At 47.3% G+C, this 11,347-nt stretch overlaps 1 protein-coding gene across 1 annotated transcript; it reads left to right on the forward strand.

Annotated features, from left to right (window-relative positions):
- Nucleotides 1-6,025: 6,025 nt before the first annotated feature.
- LOC125550196 lies at nt 6,026-11,010 on the forward strand. Its single transcript, XM_048713136.1, has 10 exons — nt 6,026-6,351; nt 6,811-7,003; nt 7,081-7,238; nt 7,363-7,508; nt 8,538-8,600; nt 8,718-8,810; nt 9,309-9,470; nt 9,592-9,689; nt 9,768-9,919; nt 10,289-11,010. Exons 1-10 carry the CDS (start codon nt 6,120-6,122, stop codon nt 10,603-10,605), a joined length of 1,614 nt encoding a protein of 537 aa, XP_048569093.1. The 5' UTR covers nt 6,026-6,119; the 3' UTR covers nt 10,606-11,010.
- The last annotated feature ends 337 nt before the right edge of the window (nt 11,011-11,347 follow it).

Genomic DNA, 11,347 nt, shown 5'->3' on the forward strand with positions numbered 1-11,347 from the left:
AGAACAGAGAAAAATGGTACCTTTCAACCAATAGGGCACGTAAAAGGATTGCTCCTACAAAGGGAAACATGGAATGCATTTGTGCGCTCAATAGTTAGAGCCTCAGCATCGGAGTGATCATCAAATGGAAGCCATAACTGCAAATACAAAACATGTGCAAACTGAATGTAAAGGCAGTTAAAAGTCATAATGAATACGAAGTCTGAATCTCCTACTATAACAGTTTTTCACAACACAAAGGTTCTGAACCCAAGTTTGCTACTCCACACGGTGCTATACAAAAGGTAATAATCTACGGTGTTTGCGAGATATCCGTAAAACTGCCTAGTTCATCATCGTCCAGTTTAAGGAATACGACATTCCGATTCTGTTCAGCTAAGCTATTGTAAACAGGGCCCATAAAACGACATGGTCCACACCATGTCGCAGTAAAATACAGAATCACAAAGCTTCGACAGTTTTGACCCGGCTGTGAATATTCCTTCCAGTTGATTAGATGAGTGGATACTGATCACATCACCTGATAAAACATCACAAAATAATGTGTGTGTCAGACACATTAAATCCAGCATCAGTAACAATATTAATCACTTCACTTGGCAGAGAAAATATAAACGAAATCAGTGTAAATGAATTTAATCTGGCGAGGTTCAAGTCAGCTCATCCACTGGTCCTAATCCCGTTTAAGTGATCCACAGAAGCAAAGAAACAAAATGTCATGAACTCTCCGTATGAAACCACCACGCTCGCAACTAGCAGGGGGGGGGGGGGGGGGGGGGGGGAGGGGTGCGCTGACACATTCCAGGCGGGGCCACAACAGGCGAGGGAGGACTGCCGCGGTGTCGGGATCCAGCTGCGGTGCCCGTGCAGAGGGGCTCTTGACGGCGCAGATCCGGCGACGGAGGGCTGGCCGCGTTGGACGGGGATCCGGCAAGGAAGGGCTGGCGTGGGGCGGAGCTCTTGGCGACGCACATCCGGCGGCGAAGGGCTCGCGCAGGGCACATCCGGCGACGAAGGACTGTGGTGGGCGGGGCGGGGCTCTTGGCAGGGAGGAACCGGCAGTCCACGGCGTGGCAAGCGGCGGACACCGTGGTGAGAGGAGACGAGTGGATCGGGGATGAGACTGGATCGGGGGTTGAGACGAATAAACAATTGCGAGCGGAAATTTTCAAAAAAAAAAGAGACGGATCTACCCTTTAAAATCCTAATTGGTCCCACTAAAATTATGTACCGGTCCCATCTTATATGTAATTTCCTGTGATTTTAGTTTTATAACTCCTCGTAACTCCTATTTTCCCACCATTAGATTAGGCTGGATGGACGGCTCATAAAATCGCCAATCACCTTAACAGTTGTATTCTTGGTTTGCTTTCTTCAAAGTAAGAGGTTTGCACTCTAAATATATAAGTTCAGGCATAGACTTCCTGCTAGATAGTCTAGTTTGTGAAGTAACTGCCACTTCTATTTTGTGCACTGCCTTGCACTATTTATCACAAAGCACATAACCCAAAACATGAATCCTCGTGAAAGCAAACTAGTTTTTGAGAAGTTTTACATTTTCCTCAAGTTTTCCCTACTAAACACATAGGAAAAATGGCGATATTTTTATTGAATAAAAATTAATGTTACTCACATTCATCATTATGGATGCTAAATCAAGTCATTCCTACAAAATGGGATCCAAATGACGACAACTTGCTAGTACAAAACGTTGCCAGCTACATAACAAGGTTAGAAATATATATCACTGCCAATATTTCAGTGACACTTAGTTAAGTACTCGTCATAGTTGAGCCCGGGCTTAGTTTACGTGACCATTTGCTGGCCACGGGAAGCCGATGACATGTGGGTCCAGCTATGTCACGGTACTACATGTCATTTACTGAGGTTGTCCACTCATTTGTGTAAGCATTATTATTGATATGACGCTCGACGACCCCGACCTCGCGACCCTCCACCAGCCTCCACCGGTGGCGGCCACCCCGGCCCCATCGGCCACCCTCCCGGCACCTGGCATCCCCCCTCGCTCGCGGCCGCTGCCACCCGCTAGTAGGATGCGGGTGGAGAACGGGGGTCGTAGGGGTGTGCGGCGCTCGCCCGCCCCCAAGGCTGTGTCGGCGGCCTTCCCGGCTGCTTCGCCCCCCGCCCCCGCCACCTCGCTGGCGCCGGCTCCGGCCTGCCGCCGGTTCAGCCGGCTTCATTCCCAGCTTCCATGGGGCCCCTCCCCCCGCTCGAGCTCGATCCGGATCGGGCGGATCCGGGTCCTGTCGCGCCACCGACCCCGCCAGCCACGGATCCGCGGCAGGAGTTGGCACCTGCACCGCCGCATAGGATGGAGTCTGCCAGCTCCCTCGCCTTCAAGCGGAGAGCCTACAGTCTCTGTTACCGCTGCTTGGCGCCGGAGCATTTCGTCGCTCTTGTCGCGGTCCTGTCAGATGCCTGGCATGTGGCCTCCCAGGCCATCGTGAGCGTGGTTGTCCCTCGTGTCAGCCCCCACGTCGTCCGGTGGACCTGCCGGATGACCGGGCTCCTCGCCACGGCGGCCGCTCGACTCCTGGATCTTCACATCTGCAACGACACTCTTGGGCCTCGGTTGTTGCCCCTCCGGCTGCTGCGGATCCCAGCAAGTGTGCCGCTGCAGATTTGGGTTTGCTCGAGCCTCTCCTTCCTTCTCAGATGGAAGTGTTGCGCTTTGAGTTGCAGGCCTTGACCGTGTCTCGTTTGGAGGAGGTGGTCCAGCCTCTTCGCGACGTGACGGCTGCTTTGCAGGGGTGGACGACTTTGCTCGGGGGATTCTTGGAGCGGATGGAGGTTGTTGCTGGCCGGCTGAGTCTCTTGCCAGAGCTCCCTCTTGCGTCGGCTGCTTTGGTTGAGCCTGCTGTTGGCTTCGCGGATGGGGCGGATGCGGAGCTTTTTGGTAGCTTCTCGCCTCGTGCTGGGTTCAGTTCGACGCCCCCTGTGTTGCCGGACTTCGAGGGTGAGGCCTCCGCCGAGGGTGTGTCTCCAATGCTGAAGATCATGCCCGAGCTGTAGGTGTTGTGTGGGGAGCCTGTTTCGCCTCTGTCGATGGAGCAGCTCAAGATGGGCTCTCTCCATGCTTCGGAGGTGGCTCTGGTGTCCTTCCCACCCCCCGTGGAGCCTTGTCAGGCGCCAACCAGCCCGCCTCTTGGCGTCGTGAAGCGTGGAGTTTTAGATGTTGCTGCCCCTCCTTCGCCTGTGGGTGACGTGACCATTGAGCCAGATGCGCTGGCGCCTACTCCTGTTCCAGAGGTTTCCTTTGCGAAGAAGGTTTGTGACTTACTTGCCAGTGTGGAGGTTGCTACACCTGGTTTGGGCAGGTCGATTGCTTTCCTCTTGACGGGGACGACAATAAGGAGCAAATGCGTGAAGGTGGGCAAAGGCAAGAAGAATGGCGCCGTAGAGAAGACGTATGTGGCTACTTGATCTCCAGTCTCTTGGCCCACCCTCTTGGATTGGGCTGTTGTTGTGGCTTGGGGGTACCTGATGACTTGTGTCGGGGATCACTCTGTGTGGTGATAGCGTTGGTGGGTTGTTCGTCTGTAGTCCGTTTGTATTAGTTTTCGCCCGGTTTCCCGTGAATTAACTGGGCAATTCTCTTCTTCTTAATTAATTGATGAGGCAAAGCTTTTGCCTCCGTTTGGAAAAAAAAATTATTCAACCGGCCGAATCAACGTTTCCCTTTTCAAGGTAGGAGTAGAAAAGTGTGGCTGTACCACCATTTCGTGACAGAGGCCAGTGAGAGCATGATTAATAATATAGCTGGCTATATAATGTTATCACATCATCGATAATTAAATTTATAGCCGACAAGTATAATAGTTAGATATAAATATATAGTATTTTATTGGTACATGGCCATAAAGTATCTATGAGCAGTTGCTGCAACCAGTTATTAACTAGTAGCTCGCTTCTCTTCTCTCTCCTCTTCCCTCTCTTCCAACTAAATAAAAATATAATATTTAAAGTCTTATAGCCTGCTTGTATCATCTTATTGTACTTGCTCGAAGGGTAATTTCAGCGGGCCGGTTCATTCCTTGGCTTCCGCACCTTCCCATTTTAAGTAGAGACCTTTCCCTCATTTGCGCTCCACACTTCTCAATACCTTCCTTTCAACATAATCCTTGTAGTCGCTCCATCGTCCTTCCCCAGCGATGACTCCACCGGCCACCTGATCTTGTGCGAATAGGAGGAACGATACAGAGGCGACAACTAAGGTCGCGGAAGGATCACGCGCCCCAAAGCGGAACTCATGCCGGTAGGCGATGGATTGTCTGTGCGGTCGTGCGACGGTAGGTTTCCTTGTCGTGCATCACTTCCGGTCGGTTTCTTCTTTCTTTTTAATCATCACCCTTTGGATTGATTTCAATTGTTGATCATCTCAAGGCTAAGTAGTTTCTTGAGGCCCCTACGTCTTCGGCGACCACGACCAAGTTGCCGGTCAACGAGGAGCTCATGACTCTTTTGACCAAGAAGGAGAAGGAGTTAGCTAAGCTCTGCAAGGAACCGTCGCGTTGCCGACGAGCTGATAACTGCTTATGAGTGCTTGCTGAAGGGGAAGATCGGGCGATCAAGGCACTGGACATGCCTGACGGTGTGATGTCGAGAGACCAAGCGACGATGAAGGATTTGGTGGCATCGAACAAGGCACCTAGTGATTATGTTTACCTCCTCAGGAAGATGATCGACGTCCAGATGCCGAGATCCTCCACAAGGAGCTCGCTCTTGCCAAGGAGGGGAAGTTCTTATAACTTCCAAGGTCGGTCCCATGTTAGGGTTTGTCAAGCGAGCTCCTTGCTTTCATTTGCAAGGATCAAGGACCTGTCAAGATTTTGTGGATGACCTATTTTGCTTCGAGGGTTTTGTGGATGATGCTAAGTGCTTCGTTCTTCAGATCAACCAACGAGGACCTGTCAAGATTTTTATTTGCAAGGAAAGAAGTCATAAAAGCACAACTAGTCTCCAAAAATAATAGGCAAGTGAAGAGAAATATCGATATAAAGACCAGCCAGGCACGCCCGAAGCTCCACTTCATCCACACTGGAGAACAACCTAATAAAGTCCCAAGACGAAATGACGACGTCTTCAGAGGAATTCCTAGCCACAACAGCAACAGTCCCCCTGCACTGATACTCTTCACAAAACGAGCATCAACACTGATTTTGATACGATTAGAAGGGGGTGCCTGCCACACCTCATGATTCCTCAAAAAGTATCAATCCGCCTACACCCACCCACCCACCGTCTCCTTACCTTTATTGTTGGATACGATCGAAACATTAGCCTGACTAGGCGTAAAACAGGACCAGTAAACTTTCCACAAAAATAATAGTCATGCACATTCTAGACAAGCAACCCTAGCAATTTTACACTGATCATAATCATGAACACATACTAACAATCATATAATCCTAGAAATTGTACACTGATCATAGTCATCACAGGTTGGCTCAAAATCGAACCGAATCGACACAACCGCCCCAAAAAACCCTAATTGCCCCGTTGTTGGCTTTCACAACATCCGCCTGAAGCACTCCTCGATAGCCATAAGATTTGGGCAACGAAGCATAGGGAGGCGGAGCTTGCAGCACCGCCATGATCGCCTTGCAGTAGCACGACCCGGATCTACATCAGCGAGCTCAGCTGGCGACGTCTGCCGCAAAGGAAGACGGTGATGGGGGAAGACGAAGGAGTGCGGATTTTGGGAAGAGGGTGAGACTGGATCGTGGGAGAGGCAAAGACCGATGGGTGGGCCCAGGGGCATGTGTCGGTTGTGGGAGGCAGACAGCCGGTTGATTTTAGTCGTTACTGGTCTTTTTTTTTTTTGGCCGAGTGGCATCCTAAATGTTTGTATTTGGGAATATATGCAAGTTTTATTTTGAACGGCCGTAAAATCTTGTGTCTATCTATTTGCAACGGTCAAACTATAATTCCTTTTTTAATACTAGCACTATATATATATATACTCGGCTGCTGGTAAGTCGTAATAAATCCAGCGGAGAAGAAGCAAGTTGGTAGACCCACGCTTTCCCCCACAAATGAAGCGGCTTTCTTAAACGCGAGGGAAGAGAAGCGCCGCCGCCGCCGCCGCCAAGGGCGAGATGGCCCCCGCCCCCGCCGCAGCCGCCGCGCCGGCGCCGGCCGCCACCGCCTGCTCCTCGTCGGCGAGCTCCGCGCGCCCGCCCTCCACCGCCTCCTCCTCCTCCCAGTCGCCGCCCAGGCGCACGGTCCCGGCGCTCCTCCTCTTCACCTCCCTCGCCGCCCTCCTCATCCTCTCCTCCGGCGAGGCTCACGACGCCGACGCCGACGCCGCGTCCGGCCGCCCCCTCAAAGGTTCGCGCCCCCCGCCCCGAAAACTCGCCCCGCGGCCGCTCTCTGTGCCCGGATTTGACTTCGTGCTGCGCGCGGGGATCGATTACGGCCTCCCCCTAGGGTTTAGGGTTTTTACGCGGTCCTGCCCGCCTTCGGGATGCATCCCCCTCCCCAGGCCGTAACTGTTAGTTGCGGCTTCCTTTCCGAATAGGATTTTTTTTAGCGAGTTCGTTTGAGGTATTGTGTGACCTTCTTATTGGGCAAATATGTTCAGCATTTTGCCGTCAGAACTCGTGATCCGGGGTCCATTCTGGGGGGATCTACTGCTCGTTTCGTTCTTGTCGCAATACCGCACACCGTCGTAAACTGCATTGTTCTTGCTGCCCTTTGGGGGTACCCTACTCGTTGTTATAGTTATGTGTGCTAAGGTTCACACACGCCTGTACCAATGTTGGCCTAACTATTTATTTATCACTGCAGATGTTGGTTTGGAAAATCCGGAGGTGACTTTTGCTCCCTCATCCATGGGTGGGATTTTCTGTGAGAGGGTCCGCATTTCTGGAATGCCAAGGTGGCAGTTTCAAAGCTACGCAAATCAAATACATGTTAGAGTGAATGTTTCTCATTCAATGCCAGAAAAGTTCCATTGGAAAATACAGATTTGCTTTCATGGGTAAGTCTTGTATTGTCTGATTTTTTTTAATACATGCAACTTTGCTATGCAGCAATTGAAGCAACTTTCGTTTGCAGGAATGCTTCTACGGGTCTGTGCCAATGTGAGATGGGTGAATGGCAAGTTCTGCAAGGTGGCATGTGGAACGCAGTGAAGTCTCCATATGTGAGCAGATATGTTGATGTGAAACTGACTGATAAGAAATCTACTGTCTTCAGCCTCTCCATTCAGGATGGTAAAGGACTTCTTTTCCTGAAACTAATCTGTTTCCGCCAGTCACACAAATTGAATAGCATATGTATCTGCCCTTTCCTCTGAAATACTAATTCATTCATGTTCCGTGTAATCAAAATTTGCAGAGCTTCAGAAGTGGCGCTTAGCTTGCCTTGGTATTGGATTTGTCCTGTTATTCCTGTCACCCATCGTTAGTAAATGGGCACCTTTTTACTATAGCAGCTCTATGGCACTTGGAATCCTGCTTGTGGTGCTGATTGTCCTTTTCCAGGTATTGTTTTAGTCAAATACCTGTTTATGATTCTCTTGATAAATATTCGTTGTTAAAAGAAGTGAAATGAAATTAATGCATTATGTTAAGATGACCTATTTTTCAAGGCTTTCTCAAAAGTGTTTTCTATTAATCTAGTTGATTGATGTTCCATATTCTTAAGTTCATGTAAGCTGCCTGGATGCAAGTTAAATAGGCTTTGATATTTATGCTAGTTTCAAGTAGAGTACACCATGAATCAAGTTTAAAGTTTGGCACCATGAGGATTCTTTGTGTTATATGCAAAGTGTCAATGCTGACTTTTCTTAGCAAACCTAGAAACTTCAGTACACTTCATTAAGTAAGATAGTTATGCCCTGTAAACTTGATTTCAATGGAGATTCAACATATCACTATGGTAATTCAATAGTCCCTTGATCAACCATGCCATAGTAGTATCCGAAGTTCTCTTGTACAAATACTTGAAAGTCAGGTCCATCTTGGTGATTTAGACATAAACAGCGAGCTTTGTAGGATAATACCTTAACGGCGTCTCTTATTTTATTGAACTTTGTAGCTCCTTGTAGCATCAGGTGGTGTACAGATGGACTAGCATCTTGTGAGTCATCAGTGTTTGAACCATTTGATGTTTTTTGGTGTATCAGTGCGAGGGTCTGATTGACCAACCAACAACGAAGTTTGGTGTTTACTTTAGTACATTTAATACGGAATATTTTCTTGTAACTGGTAATGATTTTGCTGGTTGGGGAATCATGAGCATTTCTGACGAGGGAGTTACTTTTTTGTTATGTTCCTGTTTGTTTGTTTGTTCTCTACTCTTGTAGATAACTAGTTACTGATTTAATTTGATGTTACAGTAATCAAAACTCTACACCCCCCGTAATTTTTGCTCAGTGCACATGATGCCAAGTTATCAGTGTGGCCCTGGTTACAATTTATGATAAAGAACAGTCATTCTCAATCAGGTTTCTATTTATTTGCTGATGGAGAATTGGTTCACTTAATGTTCTGACCTCGTTCTTGTTATAGGGGATGAAACTGCTACCAATGGGCAAAAAAGGTTTATTTTACCTTACAATTTATGGATCTGTGGTAAGTTTTCTATATCGTCAACGTTCTGCTATAACATTTTATTACACCATAAATATGCCTATCTGAATATATTCTCTCTAATTCTTGATATCATTTCATTCCTTTTCCAATATTTAGTTGGGTGTTGGCTCCTACGCTGCACACTACTTCTCCTCAATGGTTGCCTCTATTCTGGAAAACTTTGGCTTGAGTGAGGAGATGCACAACCCTGTAAGTAATTCATCCATCCAAGTATCAACTATAGAATTGGTGATTGAATAATACTTCTTTGTACCCAGCAAACAGCATGAGAGGCTCTTACAGTATATTATTAATAGAAGAGGATAATCATGGTATGATATCTAAAGGCCGCATGGGCCAGAAGCCACATGTTACATCAAGAATTAATTAGCTCAATGCCATCACAGAAATGCATAATTATGAAAGTACCGTTGAGTGTGGGGAAGACATGTGAATGGATTGCTTTGTCCTTGTTGTCCATATTTGTGATGGACTGACCTAGTTCCACGGATATGATTTAGCCTAGTTTTTGTTCGCCCTTTTGCATGGTATTATATCATTTGCTAGCAATCTCCTGACTTCTCAATTATTGTTCCTGTCAGAAATGGTTCACATTATCTTGTCTTGTCTAGTAATAATACTTATTGCCACTACTTTGGGTAATCTTTAAGCTCTTCAAATAACAAAAAATATTGAAATGAATTACAGGTGTCAATCTTTCTGCTGGTAGCAGTTGTCTTGACCGGAGCTGGTTTTGGCTATTGGATGGTGAGGAGATTTATCATTTCAAAAGATGGCAGTGTTGATGCCGGGATAGCACAGTTTGTGAAGTGGGCTATGCGTGTTGTTGCAATGTTCTTTGTTATGCAGGTGGGCTTATCTTCAAACGCTAAGTATTCTTCTCATGCATCTATGAGGACTCTGAATCTTGGTCAATGCCTACATCAGATTTTATTGTCTTTTGAAGTTCATGTTTGACATTGTCTTGTAGAGCACACTGGACCCTATTCTAGCATCGGCTGCTCTAGCTGCTAGCTGGTGGATTTGCTCTGTACTGACAGCAAAGAAAGTTCACAAGCCAACAGCACCGTGAGTGTCCCTTGAGTTAATTACTGTTGTGAATTTACTGTTGCTGTTGAAGCCCTGAATATGCTGATTCTGCTGCAGGAAGCGAAAACAATTAAATGTTCCTTCTCATCGAAGGTTTACTCAAGTATCACCCAACACCCGCCAGGTCCAGTTCTTAAGTCCATCATCAGGGGCGGGTACTGGAAGAGCCACAACAACACAGTATGGTTGGAACAATTTAGCCAATGGAGGTAAAGTAATCAGTATCATGTTCTGCATACTACTGTGAGTCCAGTGTACTGTACTTATAGGAAACTGCCATAAGTCATAAGTAACCTCGAAATATTTAAGGTTGCAAATTGATGGATGTTGGTGCCCTCTGGCCCTGGCTAGTTATTTTGTAATTTTTACTTCATTCAACTGAACTAGTTATGGTCGGAGCCTCGGTGGGTATCCTTCAGGCTACACATTTGCATCCCTGCTCTCTGCTTGCCTTTGGTACTACGAACTAATGATCTTTTAGGCATATATTTAACTCCAGAAGACCTATAAAACCATCAACTTTGACACATTGAAGCATTTGACATAATAACTAGCCAACTCTTGTTGTTGCTTTGCAGGTCTGGTCCCCAAAGCAGTCAGAAAGAGGGTAGCACCCAATCAAGATGAAGACTACTATTCCACCTTCCACAACATCGAACCAAGGAAATACTCAAAGAGAGAATGGGAGGAGTTCACCGAGGAATCGACCAGAAACGCTCTGATGGAACACACAGCGACCCCAGAGTTCGCCCAATGGGCTGCTGACAATGCTCACCGGTTGCGGGTGGAGCGGGACGACGTGTCCGAGGACGAGTCGATCGAGAGCTACTCTAGCTCTTCCGAAGAAGCCGAGAAAGGCGGAAAAGCTTCTCGTCTGTTGAGCAGGTTTATGTGATATCGTCACCGGCTAAAACTGTAGGGAGCTCGACGTGCTGCTTTTGCGGACGATGTGTATAAGGTAGGATTGGAAACTTGGTAGCGGTAGGGGGTGGAAGTTCATCGTTTCCACATGGTTCGCCATTGCAGCAGAATGCTTGGTGACTGTAGGCGGTAGTTGGTTGGTTAACCATCATCCATCTCAATTCAACTAATGTTAGGTTTAGCTGGCAGTCTGCCATCCATGGATCTTTAGATTTTTAGTCGATGCATCAGGGGATGTGGACCGGTGTCGGTTCTGCAACCATTCGATGGATTAGGGACAGTTGATCCTGTTGGGGTCTTGTCATTGTCTTGTTGAACATCTCCTGTTTCATTCTCAGGTGTGTGAGAGTAGCATTTCAAGGATCTTTATCTCTTGTTAGCTGGGCATGTACTATGTGAGAGTTATGCAGAAGCAAAGACTGTTTGGGAGCCGGTATGATGGATGGCATCGCTGGCGACTTGGCTGTTAGGCTCATCAGCTTAGTTAGATTGTGTTGGTGTTCTTGTTTTCGGAATTGTGGTGAACGTGAACGGCCAGCTTGCTTGCCTTTGTGGTGATTTGGAAGAATTTTTGAATTCCCATGAAAAAAAAAGGTTCGAGTTGTTCTTCCTATGTACTCAGAGAAATAGAACTATATTCTGAGAATGGCAGTCCAATCTTTTTTAGTTCAACAGGGTACTTGGAATGGGCTGAGAGGTTCAGTCTCATTTAGACT

This window comes from Triticum urartu, chromosome 4 (genome assembly GCF_003073215.2).
Source record: "Triticum urartu cultivar G1812 chromosome 4, Tu2.1, whole genome shotgun sequence".
Taxonomy (NCBI): domain Eukaryota; kingdom Viridiplantae; phylum Streptophyta; class Magnoliopsida; order Poales; family Poaceae; genus Triticum; species Triticum urartu.